This window comes from Berghia stephanieae, chromosome 11, assembly GCF_034508935.2.
Source record: "Berghia stephanieae isolate SIO BIC M18660-M18661 chromosome 11, UCSD_Bste_1.3, whole genome shotgun sequence".
Lineage (NCBI taxonomy): Eukaryota > Metazoa > Mollusca > Gastropoda > Nudibranchia > Aeolidiidae > Berghia > Berghia stephanieae.
Window position 1 is genome coordinate 35,422,410 of NC_088370.1, and position 27,378 is coordinate 35,449,787.

Consider the following 27,378-nt stretch of genomic DNA (forward strand, 5'->3'; position numbering starts at 1 on the left):
ACTTTAACTGGATTCAAGACTTTCTTCCTAATCGAATACAAAGAGTCATTGTCAATGGGGTGGGGTCGGATTATAAGAATGTAATTAGCGGTGTACCCCAAGGAAGTGTAATGGGACCACTTTTATTTCTTTTATGTATAAATGATTTACCATGTGGCATAAATTCAGCCTGTAAACTGTTTACGGACGATATGGCGATCTATAGTACAACTGAACTTCAAACATTCTACAACATATTCATATCTTTTCACTTGTCAAATGGTCTACAACATGGTATTTAGATTTTAATGTTTCGAAATGTTAAATATTACATATAGGAAAAATAATCCATGTCATAATTATTTTACCGCTACTTTTATGTCAAATCTACTTTCGTTGTGCCTTAATAGTAATGAGAGTGTGTCATAAAGCCCGCGTATAGATAGAATGCGCTTGGCTAAGAAGTTCACAACATTGCCATCCGGAAGTATAATTGGCCAACACACAAAACTGTTTGTAACCATAATCGTTTATAGCCTGGCAAATACAGTTTAGTGAGAATTACTCATAAACGTGGATGACAAAAAACAATAACAAAGACCTGAGTGACGTCAACTTCGAACTATCTATAGATTAGTCAAAGGCTACTGGTTTAACGCCATTTATTGTCTATTTCAGATCCGAGAGCAAAGACGATAGTAAATATAACTATTGGACACAATGACACAAGGGCGGTTGGTTGATAAATAGAGATACAATTTTTAAACACAATACTTGGTTATAAGTGACGTTGTAATGGACAATATTTTGCGTATTTTTTTGAGATTTTCATTAGAACAACGAGCCCATCGGAAATTGGGTCATCAGACCTGGAAATAAGTGCACGTTGGTGATTAATGTTCTTCTAATATGCTGATTAAAAAAAAAAGTAGTTCAAAGGTTTTGAGTGACGTTGAAGAATTTAAATCGCTGAAAAAATTGATTCGATAGTTCGTCGCCATCGTCAACATACCATGACACTGACCAAAATATGACGTCAAAATACAAGTCTTTGGCCACAAAAGAAAACAAATCGTGAGTTGTTTCTATATTTCAACCAATGGAATCACTTGTTTCCTTGAGCACTACTCTCACGACAACTCACAAGACGGTGCAGAAACATTTTTAAAATGAAGTCAAACTGTAAGTCCTAGAGGATTCCAGTGTCAGGCTATAGATAGTATGCGCTTGGCTAAGACGTTCACAACATTGTCATCCGGAAGTATAACGGACCAACACACAAAACGAGGTGTAAGCATTGAACGTTTATAGTCTGGTTAATACAGTTTAGTGAGAATTACTCATAAACGCTGATGGCAAAAAGCAATAACAAAGACCTGAGTGACGTCAACTTCATTCTATCTATAAGTCAACGATGGCTTCGGTCAGTGTCCTAAGCATGGCCGTTTATTTATGGGTCAATGTGCGTAGTACGTACGTATACTGTGTAACGAGGAAAGGTGTGGCATTTGTGCTTGGTGACAAATAGACACAAGGAAGATATATAAAAGTACATGGAAAACCAGCACATGAATATTCATCTATGCGCATTCGATTAATCCTCGTGTGAGATTTTTTTGTAGATTGATTCTTTAAATGTAGTGGCCGATGAAAAGGTAAGATTTGGATAAAGACATAATTTATGAATGACCCGTCAAATATGTAAATATTAATTTATAATTTTTGTTGTATTTTGGTTTTTTTTTTTTTTTTTTTTTTTTTTTGCAAAAAATATTAATTTATTAATTTTTTTATTTTTTTTGCAATCTGTTCAATTTTTAATTATAGTGACAATTTTAACTATCCTACAGTGTTGAAATTATATATATAAAAAAAAATAAAATGAGTAAAATGAGTACCTGGTCGTTAACATCGTTAACTCTGTCGGAAAAAAATTGTAGTATCGCCTCAAATGCGCCATGTCTCGTTCTATATGTTACGTGTTGCTGTTAGTCAGGGACCTCTTGTAAAGCGCTTTGAGCACGTTTTGTGGATATTGCGCTATACAAAAATTCAAGATTAAGATTCATCAGGACAGAATGTCCTATTTTGATGTCGGATATTTCGAAAACTGGAAAGAAAAATTATTATCTAGGTTATTTTGAGCATTTTTTAAAACATGACACATGATCGAGCTCAAGGAACTATAGATAGGACGAAGATGATTCACTCTGGTCTTTGTTATTGTTTTTTGCCATCCGCGTTTATGAGTAATTCTCACTAAACTGTATTAACCAGACTATAAACGCTCATGGTTACACATAAATTTGTGTGTTGGTCCGTTATACTTCCGGATGACAATGTTGTGAGCTTCTTAGCCAAGCGCATACTATCTATAGTATAAATCGTCCCGTTGAATCGAAGAGGAGCTGTTGATGACGTAGCGTGAATATCGATTCATGTCCACATCGATATGCGAGAACATCTTTCTAAACGTTGTCGCTTCGATTACGATTATATCGCTATGATCATAGCGTGAATATCGATTCATGTCCACATCGATATGCGAGAACATCTTTCTCAACGTTGTCGCTTCGATTACGATTACTATTGAGAGTATGCCGATGACGTCACGCATTTACCATCCACGGTTACTTCCCTTGTAGGAAGAGATTTCTCACTTCCGATCGAGATGTTTACATTAGGAACTGAGTGACTGAGTGTGGCCGAGTCAACACAAAACTGTCAAAAATGCCGCGGATTTGTGCTGTCTATGGATGCAATAAATCTAAAATGAAAGGATTATCTCTCTATGGGATTCCGACCGTAAAATATGACGAAGGAAACTCAATTTTGGAGCTAACAAAGAAAAGGCAACGGCTGTGGCTGAAGGCCATCAACAGAGCAGACATCACAGTTGAAAATATCAAATACTACCACCAAGTGTGTTCTGACCACTTTGTCTCAGGTAAGATTGTTTCCTTCACTTAATTAAACTTGTTTCATTTGACTACTAATAAATATTGAGTTTTGATACAAGGCCGTAGGTTGTTTGTTCTTTCATTTACTTTGTTACAAAGAACTGAGGCTCTACGATTCGACACTTTATTCACTCTTTCACGTTCTCGATTCTCGTGTGATTGTTGGCACTTTCGGAGGGGCATGGACTCTGGCGGGCGGAGTAATTTTAATCAATTATTGGGGGGGGGGGGGGGGGGGGGGTATTTAAAAAAAAAAATTTAAATGTTTATTTTACCTCCGGACAGGGGAATAGAGTGAGAAGTGACATTTAGGAAGGGGGATCTCCAGTCAAACTGTGATTGGCAGATATCAAATCTAAGACCCATATACTCATTTTCAAAACGTTGAACCATCCAACCTACACGGTTATATGAAAGACTTGTTTGATACGAAAAATGTTTTTAAAAAAAATTAAAGTCGAATCCCATGCTTTCACCTTCTATTCCATGCTAATTTATCCCACATTATGCATTTCAATAGCCCACTAAAAATAGGCAAGAATATTTTCTACACTTTAAAAAAATCATCTCACATCATATCAAATCTAACACGAGTTAATTCGTAGTCATAGATTTTTATAAAGTGTTTGTCCATTCTTTTCACTTACAATTTCCCCTGCAATAGTTCAATGTAAGTGGTTCGTAACCCATCGAATGAAATTTTGTGTGACCATGAACATTTTAAAAATGTGTCTGTCACCTTTCTTCAGCAACATAAAATGTCTAGTTAATAAAGCATTGGTAAAATTACTCCTCTCAGAGAGGCCACATCTTTCTTAAAGTGCCTGATTGCGAGGAAATTGTCTAAAACCGTAGTTCTACATTCTTATCATCTTAAAAAGGCAATTCATGTAAATAAGAGTGAAAATCTTGCATTTTGAAGAATTTCAGATTTTTCCTTTTCAAATTCAGATTTTTTAAAACAAAGATATGTAGATCTTTGTCGACTTTGGCAGGTCTTAAATCTAGCATTATGTAAACATCAAGGAGAAATATGACAAAATTTTCATTCTTTACAGGTCGACCAGCTTACTACAGAATGGATACAGATCCTGATTGGATTCCAAATAAGAATCTTTCAAGACCAAATCTGGTGAAAAACACCACAATTGGCATGAATCGTCACTTACGCCAGTTGAGACGTTTTGAAAATAAAGTAAGGTTTAATGTTTTGGCCACTATTTTCCCCCCTAAAAAAAAAAATACCAATGAAAATTTACTTAAAAATCAAATTTCCATTAGGGCGTCCCTTGGTAAAATTTTATCTTCTTGATCATCTTGATTTAACTGATGTGAGATTCTGAAATAACCTGTCAGATGGTCCTAGTTTCGAGCCCCGCTCTGAGTGGCGCATAGTTGAGTCCTTGGAACTGCTCTTTATGCACATTCTCTCACCGTACTCAGGTGTAAAAATGAGCCATGTCTCGTCCTACATGGTACGTGTTGCTGATAATCAGGGACTATTTGTAAAGCGCTTTGAATTTGAGCATGTTTAGTGGATACTATGCTATATAAAAGTTCTTTTTTTAAAATGATTAGCCGCATTGCAAAGCTGAGTTTCATTCATTTGTTAGTTGTGGCTTGAGTTTTACTGCCAGAATGCCCATCCTGAGCAAACACTACCCATTTATCCAGGCTTGTGACCGGCCTCACAAGCTGTTGGGTTGTACCCCATAAAGAAACAAGATACAGAAGTTGAGGTGGCAGAAATGAGGATGTTGAGATGGTCACTTGGCTGGACAAGAAAAGATAAAGTGAGAAATTAACTAAACCGAAGGGTGACTGAAGTGAAAAATTTATCAATAAAGATTGAAATGGTTCGGACATGTAAAGAGACCTGTCCCCACGGAATTTTTGCCATTTCAAACACCAAAATGTGCCAAAATTTGCCATAAAAAATAGCAAAATTTTGCCCAAAAAATTGCCGCTAGTTTTACAAAAATCAAACAATTAAAACAACATGTAAGGTAAAAAATTGACACAAATAGGGCATTTTGTAGAATATTGATGTCTCAACATGTCAACATGAATTTATTTAAATTTTGAATGGTTTGAAATAATATAATATTAATAATAATAGCCATAGTAAGTAAGTAAGTAAAAAAAAGAAGGAAGTAATCAAAATATTTTATTAACTATTTAGCTTCTTAAAATTTGGGAAATCAAAGTGAACAATCACATAAAAAATTCAAAATTTGAAAAACTAATTAAGGAGAGGAAAAAACTAACTATTCACAAGGAAAGAGAAACAAAATCCATTTTCCAATGGGGGCACATTAAATTTGTATTCTCTACTTACTATCCAATTTTGAGCATTATTATTATTATTGCTTTATATTTCAATATATGCCTAATGGGTTTTGAATGAGAAACATAAAAAAAATCATGAAAAATCATAATCATATCATGAAAACTAAGTGCAACTTGTGGCTAAAAATAAAATTGCATTTTATGAAAAAAATTTAGAACACATTTTGTTTACATAAATGATAAATGTGATAAATTTCTTATGAAAAGAATTAAACTATTAAAAGTAAAATTCTTTCTTGAATGCAATAAAATAAAAATAGGAAATTGGGATTATGGGATGAAGGACTCCAGAGCTTTTCAGGAAAAAGAAGAAAAAAGGCGAAAAACAAAGCTTGGGATTTCCAATAGCCTAAGCTAGGCCATAGAGGTAGGAGGCTAGGCCTAGACATGTTTGTCCGTTATTTAGTGCCAATTTTGGATGCTCGCATTGAAAGTCGCCGTCTCTTCACAATTTTTCATAGCTTTTGTTATTTTAAAAAAACAAAAATCGTCAATTTAGCCTAAAAACAGCGAAAATTGCGACCTTTTGCGGCCAAATGAAAATTTGCGGCCTTTTGCGGTCAAGGGTGAAATTTGTGGCCGCGAAAAACTGCGGGGACAGAGAGACGATAGATGGGAGTGCGTGGGAAGGAAAGTATTGGACTTACAAACATATTCCATGATGAGGATAGACAGAAGAAAAGCCTGTGTGACATTCACAGTGGAGTACCACAGAGTCAGTGGTATCAGTATCAGGCTATACTTGCATACAACATTGACAGTAAAACAATTTGTGAATTATATTTATATTTAAAAGTGCCTTCACAGCACGATAAAGATTTTATTATTTAGATATTGTCTATCTACAGAATTCATTTGTGCCTGCAAACAAAAAAAGAGGAACACATTTGATGAATGAAACTGAGACACATATGGTCGATTCAGAAGAAACAGAGGTAAAATTATGTTATAACATCAATAAAATAATAAATAAAAAGTGTGACTATCTAAAATACAATTACGAGATTGAAAATAATTTATTTAAAGAAAAGATGAGTTTTTATATTTAATTTGTCGGCTCAAAATGATGTATTATGTCAGGATTGATTTGAATTTAATGATTTTAAGGGTTTTACGGCGCTTGCAACACATTAAGGTCATATCGGCGCCAGTAAAAAGGCTGAAAATGGGAAAGTAAAAAGTTCTAGAATTACAATTAAAGCACCCAAGAAAAGGGAAGACAACAGGGGGATTGGTTCAAATAGGAAACAGATGTAGATTCCAAAAGTACACTATCAAAGTACTTAGTTTGAGATCACCTCCCTGCTAGGGTATCTGGCCAGGGTACAACCAAGTGATCTCCATTCCAAGACAGACAAAAGGCAATTGGAAAACAGATATACGGGGATAGAAGATACAGTAAGTGCCTCCCTGCCCACTATGGGAGGTCATGAACCCCACCCAGACTATGTCAGGATGAAAGAGAAACTAATAAAAGTGATTTTTTTGACTTTAAACATTTCTAGGAATACAAGATTTTAGTTCTTGTCACTGTTAGAAACTACAATATATCTTTTGCCGCCATTAAAACATATCAATTGAACCCAAATATAACATTTTGACATAAATTCATTTTAAGGAAGTTGGTCACATATCATATCAAGCAATTTAATGCTCAAAGCACATACAACAACACTCAACATAAAGGACTAGCTATAATGCTTTTGAGGCACTTTTATAACATTACATTGCTGGCAGCCAGGTGCTCATTTTATACTCAAGTTGGGTGCGAGAGTGTGAGTAAACAGACTTCTCTCAGGAATCAACTTTGTATTGCCCACATCGGGACACGAACCCAAGACCTATTGTGATTTCACCAATACACAGGGATTTAAATCACTTGTGTCACTATATTGTCATTTCAGCCCCAGTAAAGAGGAAAATGAATGGATAGTCCAAACATTATTTCTGTGTTTATTTATATATAAAAGTGCCTTCACAGCATGATAAAGATTTTATTATTTAGATATATTGTCTATCTACAGAATTTATTTTTGCCTGAAAATAAAGAAAGTGGAACACATTTGATGAATGAAACTGAGACTGAGACACATATGGTTGGTTCAGAAGAAACAGAGGTAAAATTAAAAATAACAACCATCAATAAGATCATATATAAAAAGTGTGAATTTATGAAAAATATAATTACTAGATTAAAATAATTTGTTTAGAGAAAAGATGGGTTAACTATGATTTCACCAATCCACAGGGATTTACATCGCTTGTATCACCATATTGTCATTTCCGCCCCAGTAAAGAGGAACATGAATTGAAAGTCCAAACATTATTTACAAAGCATAGAATTGATATTCCATTGTTTTTAAAGTTTTCAAAGAGCTTGTGACAATTTAAGATCATGTTAACCCCTTCTGATGAATAATTGCATTGATATATAGAGAATGACAGATTAATTAAAAAATGACTTAATCATGAGTAGGTAGGTTAAAAGTAAAAGTATATTTGATTTCTATTTATCCAGCAGGACACAAAAATGAACGAACCAAGAGAAGCTGACACAATTGACGGTAACAAAATTATGCTTCAAGATGTGGGAACACAGACAGACCTCACAATGGAGATGATTGATCAACTTGAAAATACAAAGTCAGTACTTAATGACATGACTGTTGAAATTTCATCTCTGCGACAGAAGGTGTCTTTTAATTCTTTTAGTGAAGAAGAATTCAGGAATAATGATGACAACGTCAAGTTCTACACTGGTTTGACATCATTCCAAATACTGATGCATGTCGTTGATCACATATCCCCATCTTTGCGACACAAAAACAATTCACTAACTAAATTTCAGGAAATTTTATTAGTATTGATAAAAATCAGGTTAGGATTGCCAAACAAATTACTTGGCCATATGTTCTCCATTGACCAGTCTACGGTTTCAAGGATTTTTCTCAGAGTTTTAAATGTAATGTATTATAATCTAAAATTTCTTATTGTCTGGCCAGAAAAAGAGGCATTGCAAAGGTCAATGCCACTTGAATTTGTAAGATGCTTTTCGAAGCGTGTAGCAGTAATTATAGACTGTTTTGAAGTTTTTATTGAACCTTCAAATATAAAAGCAAGAGTCCAGACATATTCACATTATAAAAGTCATAACACAATTAAGTATCTAATAGGTATAACCCCTCAAGGTTCAGTATGCTTTATATCTGATGGATACGGGGGAAGAACAAGTGATAAATTTATAGTGGAAAATTCAAATTTTCTTTCACATCTTGAAATGGGCGATATCGTCATGGCTGATAGAGGTTTTGACTGTCATGAAAGTGTGGGTTTGATGTGCGCTGATTTAAGGATACCAGCTTTTACAAGAGGTAAAAAACAACTTTCCCCTTATGACCTGGAAGCAACAAGGAAGCTTGCACATCTAAGAATTCATGTTGAAAGGGTAATAGGCAATATGAGACAAAAATCATCCATTTTAAGCACCAAAATACCAATTGATTATGTTATATCATCAGAAACTGAGAAGACGACTCTTGATCAGATTGTGAGTGTGTCGGCTTGTATCGTAAACCTCTGTCCTCCTATTGTCCCATTTATTTAATAATGATATACTAATAATAATACAGTGCTATCCATCTATAAGCATCATCATTTTGTTACTAATAAAGTGGAAACGTTTTGAAAATTTAGCCATTTCTGATTCTTTGTTTTGTTTTAAGTGATACTAAGCTGCTAGAAGCTGTGGACTGTAAAAAGTAATAAACAAAAATGAATATAACAGTTAGTAACAGCTCAATTACTTTTTTAAAAACTAAGGTGTTCTAAATTGAGCATAATATAAAACAACGCATAAAATATGGTGTGTAAAAAAAAAACGAGAAGGGGGGGGGGGGGGGGGGGGGCAGGTAGAAAAGAAATTGGAATAAAATGTATCCACTGAAATAAATCCAATAAAGCGGTGAAAATGATAATCCAGAAGTATGACAAATGTACAGTGATCCTTTAGAAATGGAGTGATCACGAATGTGAGCTAATCTTGACAAATCTACTCCAACGATGAATGAAATAACACAAACCTAAGAAACTTAAGATTAGAAATATCACAAGAGACGATAGTTCAGTTATTTTCCAGTCTGGGGTTAGTCCTCTTACTTTTAATCAGATGTGTTTCGTTCTGGATTATTATCACCACTTATTGGATTTATTTCAGCGGATACACATTTCACACCTAAATCTATTCTTCCGGGGTTCACCTCCTCCCCCTCTTTTTTTAAACACCAAATTTTATACATTGTTTTATATTTCACTCAATTTGGAATTCCTTAGTTACAAATTGAATGCTTCTTTTGTTTACATTTCAAGAAATTTTTTTCTCTACAGTTTTATAGTAAAGTATTGGGGGCCTTTTGTTATTGGCAGAAGACAGGCTTTGAGTCCGAAACATTCCGTGTTTGATGTTTTTAAAAATTATTAAGCTGTTATACTCATTTTTGTTTATTACGCTTTGTTTTAAGGACTCATGAAATAGCTTCGGTTTCCAAATGAAGAATGCTGAATTAAAACAGAGCTGCAAACTAATGATAAAATCTAAATAAAATAGGATTAGATCTTTGAGGAAAAAAATAAAGCTTGTTACTTTAAAACTAAGAATTTCATCTGAAATCAAAAGTACTGTGCAGGCATTGTATCTAAATTTTAACAACATTCCTTTCCATTTCAATCAAAAATAAGGACCAGGCTACTTAAAATAGTTGATATTTAAATCAAACTGGATGCATAAATTATTTTTTTTAAAAGGACCATGTCTTTACATGGAAAAATCAGAGGGAAAGAACAGAAGTTGACAGCTCTGTAAAATACAGTGTAATAATACATATGATATATTTAACTTTGAGTGAAAAAGAAAATGGTTTTGTGATAATTGAAAAAAAACACGAAGAGCAAATCTCAACGTTAAAAATGGCTTTTTAAGAGACTTGATTCAATTTTCTCCGTTTGCTCTTGGTGTTTTTGCACGTCTCACAAAATCATTTTCCTTTAGGCACTCTTGACAATCCAACACAGTCCACGTGATACCATTCTTCACAACTGCCATCACATTGAATCATTTTTCCATACTCTGATTTCCGGCAGATACAGAATAGTTTATTTTTATTGGGAGAAGAAGGTGTTGGTGCAGCTTCCCCAGCTTTTACTAGTCTAGAAAAAAACTGAGCAACTAACTCAGGTAATACAACCTTTTTAAAATATTCTTCACACTTCTGAAGTTTTGAAAAAATAAAGTCTTTGTCCAAAGAGATCCTTTGAGTGAAACAATCTTTTGTTGTCCACACAAAAAAGTCACAATAATCCGTGCCTGTCACATACATTTGACATTGCACTTGGTAATAATACGGATGATCTTTCCTAAGTTCAAAAGTAGTATTGTTGACAATTAAACAAAAATTACTAATGGATGTGACAGCCTCACGAATTGTAAGATCCCTAGCAGAGTAAGGACATTTGATTTCCAGACATCCTTGTCCACAACACTCACAATAAACGATGCCGTCTGGTGAAGCTGCAATGAAAGGTGTCTCATTCTTTATAAAGAGACCACAACGCCTGAAGGTAAAACTGTGATGGATATACCTATCGACAGAATGAACATAGGCATCAAATGCCTCGCTTTCTTTGTCCATTCCCCACTTAACAGCAGACACATTTGATAATACATTTTTTGACGAAATCAAAGAATTTAACAGGCTCATTGAAGTGGAAAAGGAAATGTTCGTGCGACATACAGAATAAAACTTTGAGGCCGTAATCCTCCCCTCCCGAAGCCTATGCCACACATTTGATTTGTTTTGCGCACGAGTCTCCTTTTCCGCAAATAATGATTGCTCAGGGGAGCAAGAAAAATCTAAACTATCACAATATTGAAGGATATCATCATACGAACGATCAATAAATTCTTCATTTATAAATGATCGAAAAAATACAGGCATTTTGGTCGAAGGAATGAAAGGAGTCTGATGCTCCTTCACAACAGATAATACAACACTCTTTGAAGATAAGGTTGATAATTTTTTAAGGAAGGTCTCCTTCACGGCTGATGAGGGTTCAACACATTTTGGTTTTGGATGGGGGGTTTTGACCTTTTCTTCATTCAGAAGTATTTTCCTTTGAGACTGGGCTCCAGTGAAATTTATGTCAACTGTCCTCAAACTCTCTGCACAATTCTGTTGGCCACATGGAGGTTTCCAGTAAGCTGGGCGACCTGTCACGGTTTCCTTCTCTGCTACTCTGTTTGTGGCTTCGATGAAGAAGAGAATGGTTGCAACATGAGTGCAAACTTCTCCTAATCCTGCAACACATGTGCAATGAGCCGAGCATACACGTCCATCATCAGACACAATCGCCCATGCCTCCACCGGCTTTTCGCTTAGTCTCATTGAATGAAGAACCTGAAATAAAGGAAGGAAACATAAAATCAGAAAAGATTTCACACTGTTCATACACTTACGATTCTTTATTTAGTCCTCCCCCCCCCCTCCTCCATTGAAAGGCTGTATGGAAACGATTTAAAAAATTGCACCCTTTTGGTACATTTTGATTGAACTCAGACCCATTGAGGTATTGAAGCAATGACAACTTGCACAAAAACAAATTGTGCCATCATATCATCAATTTCAATCAATCCAAAAGTTTATTTTTAGACAATTGCCAATATGAATTATGCATTAACGTGCGCGCACACACACACACACAAACAGAAATTATAATAAAATATAACTATATTATATTCAAGACAGTCACAAGGATCGTGCAACAGAGCATTGTTTCACATCGCAAACGAAGCTCAATTACTGAATTCATCACACCAAAATAAGACAGACCTCTTCAACACCAGGATTCTTCATTATGATAAATGACTCCCTTTTTTCCCCTTTCAAATTGAGTGTTTTTATTCAATTTATACCATCATGAATTACAAAAATAAATATAAAATTTAAAAAACAAAAAATACATTAAAAAAAAAGCCACAAAAAAAAACAACCCAAACATATACCACTACAACAGCCGCATTATCGGGTGGTGTTGCGACATTACGACTCACTAATGAAAGGAAATATCTGTGAAATGTATTTCATGGAAATCTTTGGTCTATGTCTACTTCGAACTTAAGCAAGCCCAAGCCTCCTCCTGATGACCATGCTTTAAGACGACATGATCTGTATTAAGATACATAATGTTATCCGAATCCCAACAGTTAACTCAACATACAAAAATGACTAATTTTACGGCAAAAGTGATAAAATTTACAGTTTTTTGTAATAAAATTGCGGCTTCAAATGGCAATCCTCTGCGATACTAGCTTATAGTTATAGCTTTCACCAAAGTGCTTCACTCATGATTTTGAGCATGGAGACCTTTGTCCTCATTTCTTTTTAAAAACTAGTCAAAATTGGTTAAGGAACCTTGCATCCCTTTGCAAAAATGGTCCACTGTGAAATTTAATATTGGATAGCCTATTGAACTGCTACATATGCTCCCATAATGAGACTGCCACCCTCCTCTTTTTTTTTCGTATGTATCCTTTCACTCTCCGTCTATGAATTTGAATCAAAATCATCAATCAATGTGATTAAATCATTTGTAGGAATTTACCTTTGCTTTCACAATTTTATTGTCACATCCAGGAGGTTGGAAAACCAGCAGCTCTTTAACCCATCCATTGTATGCTTGGTTAAAAGCAGCAAGGCCCTTTAGTGCCTGAAAAATAGAAAAATAAATGAAGTCAGATCAACAAACTTAGCCTTACTTTGACAAACTCAATAAGAATAGGTAATTTTAAGTTTTAAGTTTTAAAAAGTAAAAGTAATAACCTCACCACTTAATAAAAAGAACATCAAACAATGCAATTATTAATCAAATTTTGGAGCAACTGACTTTACTGACAAGAGGGGGAAAAGGAGCTCAGACTCTAATACTCTAAAATAAACACGTTTGAGTTTGAGGGTTTTAATTAATTTTGGCGACCTCTCTCTCTCTCTCTCTCTCTCTCTCTCTCTCTCTCACACACACACACACACACACACACACACACATACACACACACACACTTACACATACACCATAGAGTATCATTAGTTTCAATTTATTGTGAAACAAAGAAGCAGAAGTAGAAGACCATCAGTACGACGATTCTTATGTTATGATGAACATGAACATAAGACTATAAATATAAACATTCAATATCATCATATGAAAAAAAAAAAAATGATCAAGAGACTGAGATTCTTCATGTCCACACAGAAATAGAAGAAAAAAAATTGCCTGGAAAAAAAAACAAGTTGAACTGAGAAAATTGGTTGGACTTGGACTTGGAATCTGGCTCTTCTGAGTGAGAATCGAAGGATACTGACAACTCAAACATCAATAAAATATTCAAAATATAAAAAAAACATATACACATCTTAAAACTTCTAAGACTATTGAGTTATTATCATATTTTTTTAAACCATCAAAACGTCTACATTAAAAAAAAAAAAAGTAAAGGCGAATCCCATGTGGGTTATGAGATGAGATGCAAACTTTACTTACCCCGAAATCCTCACTTGTGCAGAAACTTTCTCGTAACACCAGATAAGTAAAAATATGATGGTACGTGATTGGAGGATACATCTTGATATCCTTTGACCATTTTTCCGATTGTATGTAATAGGGATCAATCCCATTCACGCTTTCAATTTTTTCCTTGTATCGTTTTTTCGAAACAGGGTCCATTGCCATGTTTGCATTGGTCGCCATTTTGAAGAAATCTCCACTTCCATCAAGGGACTGAACCGTGTAAAATGTCAAAATTAACTCCCCTAGTCATTTACCGCATACTCTCAATATCGCTATGATCATTTTAATATAACATTTGTGCTGATGCCACATGCTGAGCTAGTACAACAAAACACTAATATACCATCAAGTAAAATAAATGTTAGTTTATCATAAGTTCTAATACTTTTAAGTAAAGGTTGTAGGACAATAATAGGGTCGGTATAATGATATTCCATTGTATTTATTTATATAAAATATAATTTATTTTATCCAGTCGTCGATTTTACAAGTGATTAGAGAAGAAGACGATCAATAGCAATGGCCAGTGGAGAGGGACATAAATCTTGCGATAAACTTGGTGACACGGGCAGAGTTTCCTTTTCTTCTCTTTGAAATAATGAAACAGACAACCCAAACAATCCAAGATGACAGTGTCGGAGTTCGGTGAACACTAGTCACGGTGGGAACACACGTCGTAACACAAGCCATTGTAGTTTTATACAAGTCACCAACAACACATCTAAACAAACAACAGGCGACTGTTTGACAAACTGTGTTAAACTTGACCAGGACACCTGCGCTGGTTGCAAATGTTGTGGTTGTCACTGTTGTAGCTGCGTTGATGGTAAAAACTATAATAGAATATATCATATGTGTGCAATTTGTTCCAAAGGATGTTCTAATGTTGATGCAGTCGAAGGAGACGATAGCCGTCATTTCGTGGATTCGTACAAGGCTAGTGAAGACTCTGTAAGCAAGTTTTCTCTTCGTATCGCCAATTCACCAACTGAGACTTTAGCGTCTTCTACATTCCGGGTGGCCAGTGGTGTGAGTGTCAGCTATTCAGCCGATCGCGTTGATAAGCTGGTGGACTCTTCTTTCAGACAATATCGAGAAACGGTCGATAATTCGTTTGCTAATAATATTGGATACGGGCAACAACATTCCAGATATACGTTTGATAGCAACAACAATAACGGAGGAAATAGAAAAGTTGACATGACCAGTAACTCCAACTTGGACGAAGTTTTTGACACGCTCTCAGATTTTCCTAAATTGATTCCACTGTCGAGTATTATATCTTCTCAAGTGTTTCAATCATCTTCAACATCGTCCACTTCAGCAACAACTCTATCTTCCAACTCATCGTCTTCGACTTCGAGACTGCCCCTTCTATGTCGTCGAAAGCGAACAAAACAGAATAACATCGCTCAAAGTAGTGGCGTGACCTCTTTCCTACCACGTCAAAGCAGCATTGTAGAAGAAGACGAACAGCAGCAACAGCATCAAGAACATTCGATTGTTGAGAAGATATTTCTCAGAGCCGCCGTCGATCTCCAGTCTTGGGATAAGCACAAAGTGAAAAACGCCAAGTTGATGCTCAGACGTTTGGGTGTTCAGAGTAGACCTAAGGCAATGTCGTATCCAGCCCTCAGTCACCCGTTCCGATCATCAAAGTGACCAACCATTCGGCACAAGCTCCAAAAACAGGTTCAAGTTCCCGTGATATTAATAATTCAAGTGGAAATTTTCTTCGCCAGAGGTGAGTTAGTAATAATTTTCCCCTTTTCATAATGAATTTATGAAATTTTAAAACTTGCTTAGCCGTGTATTCCTCCTTTCAGTCTTTTTAACCCTCTCCTTACCAGCCATTTTCAGGATTTTCCCAAAAACTTCACACCCAACTAAAACAAAAATAGATTTTTATCACTCAAACACAATAGCAGTAAGTTCTTGCGATAAATAATTTCTGTAGCAAAACATGCTCTACAACACACTGTCATTTTATGTAAATTTTATGATGTACAATAGGAATTTGAATAAGAAAAATGTTGGTTGTATCGTAACGAATGTGATGATTTTCCTATAGTTGGTAAGGATAGGGTTAAAGGACCTCCTCTCACAACAGTAAAAAAGTAAAAAGTCAGTAGGCCCATGGAGCCGGAGTTTATCCCGATTTCTATAGCGTGAAACGGACAATAGCAACTACTTGCTATCCTTGGATAGGACGCTAGTCTATCGCAAAGTACGTTCCGACGGATCGAACAGACCCAGCTACCAATTCACTCTTGGGTAGACAGGGGAATCCGTTGTGTCACAGCACGCCTAAAGAGGGATTTTTTTTTTAATTATCGAGGGGAGACCCCCTCCCCCCGCCGCCCCCCCCCCTTTTTTTTATTGGGGGACCCCCCCCCCTCCCCCTCCTCAATCCTAACTAAAAATACTATAACCTGATGAAACATAATGTTTGCCATCACTTGTAATATCGAAACTGATGGGAAACACAGGAAGTAATAATGGCGTCGGCCAGAGTCGTAAAAAAAAACATCTCCCCAAATTGTTTTTGAATTTAGAAAAATCACACCACTTGTAAAAAAATTAATCTTATCCAAAACCGTAATAGAATAGATCTATTTATTGGACAGTGCAACTAATGGCTAGAAGATTAATTAATAATATAGTACAAGTGCTGTGAAACTACGGAAGTCATCCCTCCCTCTCTCTCTCTCTCTCTCTCTCTCTCTCTCTCTCTCTCTCTCTCTCTCTCTCTCTTCTCTCTCTCTCTCTCTTCTCTCTCTCTCTCTCTCTCTCTCTCTCTCTCTCTCTCTCTCTCTCTCTCTCTCTCTCTCTCTCTCTCTGGTTTTCAGATTGCTTTGTTTTTGTTCTCTATCGTACATCTCTAGTTTTTTGGGGTTTTTTTTAGTTTAATTTCTCACTGTGTAATTAAATATTTAAACTTACCTGCTTTTTCAACATATTAAATTAAATATCAGTTGAAATCATGGCGCATTATAAAAATTGAGCTTTGACACTGAGCTTTTAAATAAAGCAATATCCATTAAACGTGCTCAAAGCGCTTTACAGGGGTTCCCTGACCAAAAGAAACGCGTAACATGTAGAACGAGAAATGACGCCTGTTTGGCGACATTACAATTTTCTCCGACATAAACAACGTTGTTAACTGCCAGGTACTCATTTTACACCTGAGTACGGTGAGAAAATATGAGAAAGAGCCTTTTCCAAGGACTCAAGTATGACATTTGGATCTGAAAGCAAGTGTCATACCACAAGACCACCTAGCCGCACTATTGAAATCATGGCGCATTGTGGAGAACCCAGGTTGCGAAGGTTTCCGTATCTTGCCGCTTTCGTTCGATCGCTGCTTCTTTCAGCATCTCTCAGTTGTTTTGTCACGGTTAGCGAGTTGTTTAGTTAGTTTACTTCGAAATATGCGGTGCATCCGGCTCACTTTGCGGCGCTGCACTGCGGTTGACGCCTGGGTTATTTCAGTCTTCCCTTGGAATAGACTCTAAAGACAAATTTCCCCACCTATGGGTCAACTCGAAGGCGAGTATCACATAACTACGTGACCACAAAGCTCCGCTCAGTTTGGATTATATTATATGGCGGGAGGAGGAGGAGGACGCAGGCTCTAATTGCAATCAGTTGCTTTTAATTATCTTTTTTTTTTTGGTCAAATTAATCTTTATTCACTCTGTAAGATATCTTCAGTTTTCAGTAGGTAAAAGACTCGTATATTACACTGAATGACATAATCAGTCGGATGGTGAAAAGTTTTGAACTGAGATATTGCCAAGTTTAGTTAGAAGGTCAATTTTTAAAATCAGAATTGAGTTATTGTCATAAATGATTAAATAAATCATTTTTGTACATCATGGGGAAATATCATAGCTTAATTTCACTTCTAAATATTTTTTTACAGCTAGTCAAGTTGAAAAAGTATGAAATTTGAGAAAAGTTGCCGGATACGTTTGCCATACATCTGACCATAACTTCATGAAAAATCACCCGATTTACTTCAAATAAAGATTGAAATGCTCTGGGGATCATACTCTTTCAGATAATGCAATCCAAAATTTTCACCTTCCGGCTGAATATGTCATGCACTGACACAAATATTAATTTGACCCATTCAAGTACATACCGATTATACTCCCTACCCTAATAATATTATGCTTTTTCGTGATTTTTCTCCGTATCCATCCAAGGCAATTGACAACAACATCAGTCCCGAACCTTCTAGATAACGACAACAACTCATCACCCGACTTCCTGAAGAACATCGAATATGACCAGGGTACCCAGAGAAAGGATTCTGTCTCACGCATCAGGAAGAAGTCGTTGGTCAATGTGGTGCATAAACGAAGACTTAGCAACACTTCCTCGGGTTCCCAGCACGGGGCGCTGCCATTGCTGGTCAATAGAAGAAGCAGGTAAAATCTCAATCATCTTACATATTATTCTCCTCTCCTCTCTCCACCCACCCCTTCCTTCTCCCAATGGGAGCGATCTATATTCATGTTTTCGTCCAACCGAGTCATCAATCACGTGATTTGTTGCTGTCCAATGGTTGGATATTTCTTAACAAATGTAAACACGCTGCTTTGTTTCTTCTTCTTTTTCTAGGTTCCATGCCTGGTCCAGGCTTCGGATACTGCATGAATTATCTCTCTCCATTCCTCCCTGTCTCTTGCTTTCTCAAACAGCTCTTGGATTGTTAGGTTGGTGAAGCCCTTCAGTTGGTCTATGAGTGTTTTTCTTTGTCTCCCCCGGGCGCGTTTACCAGGTATTTTTCCACAACTTGCCAGGTATTCATTCTTATCTTTCCTTACTATGTGTCCGAAAAAGGATAGTTGTCGATCCGCTATTAAGGGCATTAGTTTCCTTTGTTGGTATGTTTGTTTTAGCACTTCTTCGTTCGTTTTGTGTGCAGTATACGATATTCTCTGCATCCTTCTCAAACACCACATTTCAAAAGCTTCAATGTTCTTTTGTGTTTCTGCATTTGTAGTCCAGCTTTCGCATCCGTATAACAAGATTGGCTTTGTTTACAAATGTTATAAACATACCCATGTGCCAAGCTGAATCAAATGACCAATCGTGATGTTAGATATTTAAAAAGCTGTGAACACTTTTCACGAAGTGGGTCACTTTGAGTAGGCCTACATTTTGCAATTTGACCAATGACCTCGATCACATGGAAAGTTAATATAGATCATGCCCATTCTCTCACCGTCTCCTTTATCACATTCTTCTCCCCCATTCTCCATTCAACTTTTCCCATATTTGAGCATATCTATCTCCTACTGATTCTTCTTGTTCTTGTTCTTCTTTTCCTCCTCCTACCCCTCCTCCTCCCCCCTTCTCCTCCTACCCCTCCCCCCCTCCTCCTCCCCTCCTCCTCCTCCTCCTCCTCCTCTCCCCTCCCCTCCTCATCCTCCTACCCTCCCCTCCTCCTCCCCTTCTCCCCCCCCCCCTTCCTCCTTCTTCTCCTCCTCCTCCTGCAACATTGTATGTTTTTGGAATGTTTTCTATGCTAACCCGAATGCCATTATAAAATTCTAGATCTGTAGCTGTCCGAAGTTTGTAAGAAATGGTCGTTACGTGAATAAATTTATAATGATTAAAGAAAGATACTCAATATATCAGATCGCGTCTTATCTATTATTCAGACCTTGAACGATATGATATATATTATAATGTTGTTTGCATATGTTTTATCTATGATTGAGTGCCTGCATTCAATAACGCCAGGAAATACTGGATTTCCTCAAACCGCCTCTTAACTGGACATGGCAGAACTGCATCAAATATGTGCAGATGGAAACTTGGAAACAGTGATACCTGCCATAAATTTCAGGCAGCCCCAGAGACCAGCGATCACATCGTCCTCCACTGTCCAGTCACTAAACTAGAAGGTGGCTACGAAACCATCCTTAAGGCGGAGGAAGACTTTAGAAGCTGGGTTGACGAAATACAGTTTGGAGGTGTAGCCATACGCTACTACTACTATCTATGATAATTCATCGACAACCTGTTAAAAGTTCATGGCTGTAGTTGTGTTAGAAGTTTGTCAATATCATCGATGTGTAACAAGCGCCGTAAAACCCTTAAAAACAAAAACAAACTTTTTCAAGCCAGTTTGATTAAAGTTTGACTCGGTTTTCATTTTTAGCTCTCTCCTTACCAGCCATTTTCAGGATTTTCCCCAAAACTTCACACCCAACCAACACAAAGATATATTTTTTATCACTCAAACACAATAGCAGTAAGTTCTTGCGATGAATCAATTCTATAGCAAAACATGCTCTACAACACACTTTTAATTTTCTTTAAATTTTATGAATGTACAAAAAAATTTTGAAAAAGAAAAATATTGGTTGTATGGTCACGAATGTGGCGATTTTCCTATTGATAGTATGCGCTTAGCTAAGAAGCTCATAACATTGCCATCCGGAAATATAACGGACCAACACACAAAACTATGTGTAACCATGAACGTTTATAGTCTGGTTAATGCAGTTTAGTGAAATTACTCAAAACGCGGATGGCAAAAAAAAAAAACAACAAAGATCCGAGTGACGTCAACTTCATTCTATCTATTATTGGTAAGGAGAGGGTCAAACCGGCCCCATTAGTTGAACTATTGAATACAACTCACGATTTGTTTTCTTTTGTGACCAAAGACTGGTCTTTTGACGTCATTTTTTGGTCAGTGTCAGGCTATAGATAGTTCGAAGATGACGTCACTCAGGTCTTTGTTATTGTTTTTTGCCATCCGCGTTTATGAGTAATGCTCCCTGAACTGTTTTAACCTGACTATAAACGTTCATGGATACACACAGTTTTGTGTGTTGGTCCGTTATACTTCCGGATGGCAATGTTATGAGCTTCTTAGCCAAGCGCATACTATCTCTATAAGTTAACGATGGCGACGTTAAACTCGTATTTAATTTTGTTTTTCTTCTCCCTACCCAGTTCGATCTGCGGATCAATCACAACTCCAGAAGCACGGCCAGCCCAGTCCAAGACTATCCAGCCGTGTTGAAAGAAGAAGGAAATCTACTGACCTGGTCAAATCTACTATCCTCCATTCCCCCCGATGAAAGAAAGAGTGCTCACATCCGAAGACATCAAATCTGTCTTCCCATTCCAGTGTGCATGGTCGGACAGGTTAGTCACGTATTTCCGTTACTTGTTCTCTGCGCATCTTTGATATTTCAAAATTGAGCTTTAAAAAGTGAGCTTTTATATAGTGAAATATCCACTAAACGTGCTCAAATCAGTTTAAAAGGGGTCCCTGTTCAACAACAACATTAAACATTTAGGACAAGACATGACACCTGTTAGGCGATAATATTATAACTTTTTTTCGGACAGACACAACGATGTTAACGGCAGGTACTCATTTTACACCTGAGTACGGTGAGAGAATGTGAGTAATGAGACTTTTCCAAGGACTCGACTATGCGCCGAGCAGGCTCGAACCCAGGGCCTTCCGATCCGAAAGCGAGTGTCATACCACTAGAGCACATAGCCGCACGATATTTGGGCAGTCCAGAATCGCCATTCGTTCCTGTCGTGTGCGGACATGGTTTTGTTGTCAGGTATCTGCTGACAGTTTATTTCTACGCCGTTATAAGTCGCCCTCGTTTCTGTCTGCTGTTTTCATTCTTCAATTCTATTAATGGTTTTGTGCGGCTATGTGGTCTTGTGGTATGACACTCGCTTTCGGATCGGAAGGTCCTGGATTTGAGTCTAGCTCGGCGCATAGTTGAGTCCTTAACTACATTCTCTCACCGTGCTCAGTTGTAAAATGGGTACCTGGCCGTCAACAGCGTTATCACTGTCCGAAAAAATTATAATTTCGCCTAATATCGTCATGTCCCGTCCAACATGTTACGCGTTGCTGTTGGTCAGGGACCCTTTGTAAAGCGCTTTCACCACATTTTAGTGGATATTGCTCTATAGATAGAATGCGCTTGGCCAAGGAGTTCACAACATTGCCATCCGGAAGTATAACGGACCAACACACAAGCTCTGTGTAACCATGAACTTTTATAGTCTGGTTAATACAGTTTAGTGAGAACAACTCACAAACGCGGATGGCAAAAACAATAACAAAGGCCTGAGTGACGTCATCTGCATACTATCTATTTAAAATCTCTATATATTTTTTTCTGGAAGCGGTCATGCTTCATGAGGAGGAAGCAGAATTTTAATATCAGACATGGGGGACCTTTGATGGAGATGACCGGCAGGTTGAAATAACGGGCTCCAATTGTGTTTAGGTTCCTTAGCAACGCCCCTTAGATGCTGTACAAAGTTCTCATCTAGTCTATTCTCCGTATCGTTAAACGGAACACATGTTACAATATGCGCGTCTATTGACATATATGTGACCCTCCGTCTCAAAACGGTATTATGTCGGGAGGATTCAGACCCCAAAAAGTGAATTTAGAAATAGAATGATGAGAAATTGGAGGTCAGAAGTTTTTTCAATGCAAGAAATAGTCTTTATACTCCACCATAACGTACAGAAATTAAACCCAAGTTTGATATTTGTGGCTATGAATTCAATTTCCCTTACCGAGTGGATCCCGACATAATACCGCTTTGATACGGTGGGTCACATATATTAATATATATATATGAACTATCTCGGAGTGGAATGGGCTGGATGAACTGGTCATCATGGCACCACACCTAAACGATTTCAAGGCCCGGCTGACATGGGCCCGCGCCCAATGAGGACGCCGCTGAAATACAACCAGACCATTGGTTTCTTCAGCGCCAACCATACAGATACAGATACAGATAGGGCTGTTGTCCGTATAATTTAATATTTAATTAAAGCAGAATTAAATATCTGAGATACTCTCGACTTCTCTAATTGGTTGAGGTAGGGTATTCCCGAGTTATTGGCCATAATATTTAAAAAAGCGATCACCAAAATATTTTAACTTGCTTTTTGGTACAGATAAACGAGTGATGTTGCATGATAACCGAAAGCTTCTGGTTCGAGGATTAAGGTGTATAAGTTCAGAAATACATTTTACTTTCACTTTGTAATAATCCCTATTATTTTTTCCTGTCCTCCATCTATCCAGGAATCGCCGATATCGTTTACCAGCCTTGAAGTCATAGAGCAGACCCTGCGTCGCCTCTACCCTGATATCATTCTCAAGAAACGGACTCCATCCAAAACGGAAGTTGACAATGAAGATTGTGATGAAACGAGTGAACTTGATGACCAAGTTCCTTACGGCAAGTGTTTTATAGATAGAACGAAGTTGACGTCACTCAGGTCTTTGTTACTGCTTTTTTACCATCCACGTTTATGAGCAATTCTCTCTTAATTATCCAGTCTATAAACGTTCAAGGTTACGCAGTTTTGTGTGTTGGTCCGTTATACTTCCTGATGGCAATGTTGTGAGGTTCTTAGCGAAAGCGCGATGTAAATTAATTTACGATTGGAGAAAACTAGAAAAACAAAGAAAACGTGTACAATTCCAACATTTATAATCGTGTATACCCTGCCTAACTGTATAAAAGACGGTTATTACAGTATTTTATTTATATCGTCCAATATTCCAATAAGAAGTTATGATCTTTATATTCACGTACAATGTATCTATGTCTCGGAAAGATTGATAAGGCGAAGCTTGAAAGTAGGTCAAACCCAAAATCTTAAACTCATAGACTTCAACAGTCATGACGTCACTTCCCTCGTAATGACGCATAGTAACTTAGTAACTGGCTCTAAACTATCGGAACAATGGCGGACGCCCTTATGGAATATTTCTCCGACGAGTTTAAAAGTGTATCCAGAGGTGAAAAACATTATAAATATGATCGTGTTTTGACTTTTATACATTCTGATCACATGACATATGAAAAGTTCTAGCCAGCATGAAGAATAAAAAGTACATATTTTCCTTGTTTAGAACCACGATGGCCGCCGTTGCTGGGCGACGTGACATCAGACTATTGAATCCAATTTCCCTTTATCTTACTTTTTTTATTGTAGAACGTTTTTATAATCCAATTTTCTTCCTTTTTACTGGCGCCTATATGACCTAAATGTGTTGAAAGAGCCGTAAAACCCTTAAAAACAAACTAAGGATGCTTCATATTATTCTTCTGTATTTTTTAAAAAAAATTAATTAATAGCTAGATCTATCTAACATAGAATCACGGCACCCGGAAACGTAAAAAAAGACACCAAATGTTATATCTGTCTATATTTTACTTCTGACCACTCAATTTTGCAGAGGAACCGTGTACCATTTTTACACTCGTCTTATCAACCGACTTTTTCGTTTCACTCCAACATTATTATTATTATTATTATTATTATTATTATTATTATTATTATTATTATTATTATTATTATTATTATTATTATTATTATTATTATTATTTTATTATTATTATTATTATTTTATTATTTATTATTATTATTATTATTATTATTTATTATTATTATTATTATTATTATTATTATTATTATTATTATTTTATTATTATTATTGTCATTATTATTTTATTATTATTATTGTTATTATTATTATTATTATTATTATTATTATTATTATTATTATTATTATTTTATTATTATTATTATTATTATTATTATTATTATTATTATTATTATTACATGTATTATTATTATTATTATTATTATTATTATTATTATTATTATTATTATTATTATTATCATCATTATTATTATCATCATTACTATTATTGTTATTATTATCAACATTATTATTATTACTATTATTATCATTATTATCAACGTTATTATCTTTAATATCATTTTGAAACTGTCCTTTAGATACACTCAACACCAAGGGACTAAAACCCAGACGATTGTCTGTACAAGGTGAGTGACCAAGCCTTAGGAATTATCAAATGTGACCCATCGTCTCAAAACGGTATTATGTCGGAACGAACCATATGTATAAAGGTCGAATTTAATGTTAATCTGGTCAAAACTATAAATTGTTGGCATTATCACCCTAAAATAGGGTATCCATTCTCCTCAATAAATCATACAAACTCAGCACAAGTCTGATATTTTTGGCTATAAATTCAATTTTCAACATCTTAACCATCCCGACTTAATACCGTTTTGAGGCGAAGGGTCACAAATAGGGGATTAAAGATACACACTCGCCCTGACCGCTTTTCTCAATAATCTGTTGCAAGCGCCATCATCATCATCCATCGTGCCTTGCGCTCTTGAGCACGTTGCCGGTCAGCTGTCTCCACGAATCACGATCCTCTGCGATGCGCATGAAATCTGTGTTGCTTTTAAAGTCACTTTTGGCCATTCTCAGGTTATTTAGATAAGTCATTCTTTGTCTTCCTCTAGCTCTCTTTCCTTCGATCCTCCCAGATGTTACCAACTTTTCTATTCCATTCTCTTCTCCACACATGTCCCAGAAACCGTAACTGCCTCTTTCTGATGTTATCGATCAATATTCTTCCCTTTCTCACCCTCTCCAACACTTCCTCGTTGGTACACCTGTCTGTCCATGATACCCTCAACATTTTTCTAAATATACACCCACAACTCAAATGCCTCTAACCTCCTCGTACATTCTTTGTCAAGCGTCCACGTTTCACAACCGTATAGATAGATAATACCCAATGCAGATGGCCTAAGGAATGAGCAGGCAGGCTTCAGGGAAGGGAGGTGCACCACGGAGCAGGTCATTGCCCTTACAGAGCATATTGAGCACGGGTTCGAGAGAAAACAGCAAACAGGTGCTGTGTTTATAGACCTATCAGCGGCGTACGATACGGTCTGGTGCGATGGGTTAATGCTCAAACTTGCAAAAATCATAAGGTGCAAAAAGACCTTGAAGTTGTTCTCTTCGATCTTAGGGGAAAGGCAATTCCACGTCGCGCTGGGAGACGTCACGAGCAAAGTAAGGAAATTGAAGAATGGGGTCCCTCAGGGGTCGGTACTTGCGCCAATGTTGTTTAACGTTTACATTAGCGATATGCCGAACACTTCCTCCCTGAGGCTGGGATACGCAGACGACTGGGCACTCGTTACTCAGAGTAAAGTGTGGACCCGTCTCGAGAGCGTACTCAGCGAGGACGTCACCAGACTCAAATCCTACTTTGACAAGTGGTACCTGAAGATGAACACTTCAAAAACCGTGGCCACTGCATTTCACTTATGCAGTGGTTGGCACACCCGTAAACTGAATGTCCTAGTCGGGGACCAGCCACTCCCATATGAGCCGCGTCCAAAATATTTAGGGGTGACGTTGGATCGCAGCCTTACCTATCGGGTTCATCTCGAAGGGGTTGCCCGGAAGATAGAGAAGCGGAATAGTCTTCTGATGAAGCTGGCGGGATCGACTTGGGGCGCTAGCCAAGCGCTCCTGAGAACATCCGCCCTGGCACTATGCTATTCCACCGCGGAGTATTGCGCTCCAGTGTGGGGTAGAAGCAGAAACGTTGAGAAGGTGGATGTAAAACTTCGCAAGTCGATGCACATAGTGTCGGGAACGCTAGCAACAACCCCTAGAGAATGGGGCCCGGTAATGGCAGCGATCCAGCCCCCGATGTCCGGAGGGAGACCATTACGGGAAACTGGCTGAGTAAGATCAAAGAGAGAGGGAATGGGGATACCCCTCTCATGCGCATAATGAACGGTGCCCCCGTTTCGAGCCGAAATAAGTCCCGGCAACCCTTGTACGCAGAATCCCTGACTACGGACAGAGCTGCACATACGAGATGGAAGTCGGTTTGGACGAATTCAATCCCTCGTGGGGGCGGGGACCTACACTCCTCTAAGCTTGGTGAGAAGTTGCCAGGCTTTGATACCAGTAAGAGGAGACACTGGGTAGCTGCGAATCGGCTTCGGTCGAGGAGCTGCCTAACGGCCGGTGCGTTACATCAGTGGGGTCTAACTTCCTGTCCTTTATGTCCACGCTGTGGACAAGAACCCGAAACGGCAGAGCATCTAGTCGAAAGGTGTGTTGTGACGATGCTACCAGGCGGGTTCGCGACGGTGCACGAATGCGGACCGGACTTTGCTGATTGGGTCGATCGTCATAACATAATAGTGTGAACCATAAGAAGCTGCTGCCAGTTCATCGCTAATGGAGAAATCATCCCAAGAACAAAATTTGCTGAGCGTGGTTTTGCATTTTCAGCTCCAACCATAATGTAAATGTTGCTTCCTGAAGCTCGAAGAAATAAATAACAATGTAAAATTGAATGTAAGCTTCAATTTAATATACGAAAACAGATAAAATAGACGTTTCGGGTTTCCCGTTTATCAACAAAACAGGATGAATGAAACACTACAGACGAATGAGATAATTGTGTTTCATTCATCCTCTTTTGTTGACAAAGGGGTTAAGTCCATTTTATCTGTTTTCGTAATTAAATTGAAGCTTACATTCAATTTCACATTGCTATTTATAGCTCCAACCATATGTAA

The 27,378-nt window shown here is 37.2% G+C and overlaps 3 protein-coding genes across 3 annotated transcripts in view; 1 reads left to right on the forward strand and 2 right to left on the reverse strand.

Moving 5' to 3' along the window:
* Positions 1–27,378, reverse strand: part of LOC144956406 (uncharacterized) — a 103,798-nt gene that overhangs the window by 23,885 nt on the left and 52,535 nt on the right. The gene's annotated exons all lie outside the window — the stretch shown is intronic.
* Positions 2,659–9,746, forward strand: LOC144957088 (uncharacterized). Its single transcript, XM_078888052.1, has 6 exons — positions 2,659–2,926; positions 3,998–4,134; positions 6,137–6,223; positions 7,313–7,405; positions 7,807–8,835; positions 9,672–9,746. The coding sequence occupies exons 1-6, from the start codon at positions 2,710–2,712 to the stop codon at positions 9,744–9,746; spliced, it is 1,638 nt and encodes a 545-aa protein (XP_078744178.1). The 5' UTR covers positions 2,659–2,709.
* Positions 4,971–14,166, reverse strand: LOC144956647 (uncharacterized). Its single transcript, XM_078887291.1, has 3 exons — positions 13,878–14,166; positions 12,942–13,046; positions 4,971–11,737 (listed from the first exon to the last, which is right to left on the reverse strand). The coding sequence occupies exons 1-3, from the start codon at positions 14,082–14,084 to the stop codon at positions 10,319–10,321; spliced, it is 1,731 nt and encodes a 576-aa protein (XP_078743417.1). The 5' UTR covers positions 14,085–14,166; the 3' UTR covers positions 4,971–10,318.

Excerpts from the sequence above, each read along its gene's own strand:
- LOC144957088 (XM_078888052.1), top strand. The coding sequence starts at position 2,710 with ATGCCGCGGATTTGTGCTGTCTATGGATGCAATAAATCTAAAATGAAA. Across the intron at positions 4,135-6,136 it reads TGAGACGTTTTGAAAATAAA|AATTCATTTGTGCCTGCAAA; the intron begins GTAAGGTTTAAT and ends GTCTATCTACAG. Across the intron at positions 7,406-7,806 it reads TTGGTTCAGAAGAAACAGAG|CAGGACACAAAAATGAACGA; the intron begins GTAAAATTAAAA and ends CTATTTATCCAG.
- LOC144956647 (XM_078887291.1), bottom strand. The coding sequence starts at position 14,084 with ATGGCGACCAATGCAAACATGGCAATGGACCCTGTTTCGAAAAAACGA. Across the intron at positions 13,047-13,877 it reads GCACAAGTGAGGATTTCGGG|GCACTAAAGGGCCTTGCTGC; the intron begins GTAAGTAAAGTT and ends TCTATTTTTCAG. Across the intron at positions 11,738-12,941 it reads ATAAAATTGTGAAAGCAAAG|GTTCTTCATTCAATGAGACT; the intron begins GTAAATTCCTAC and ends CCTTTATTTCAG.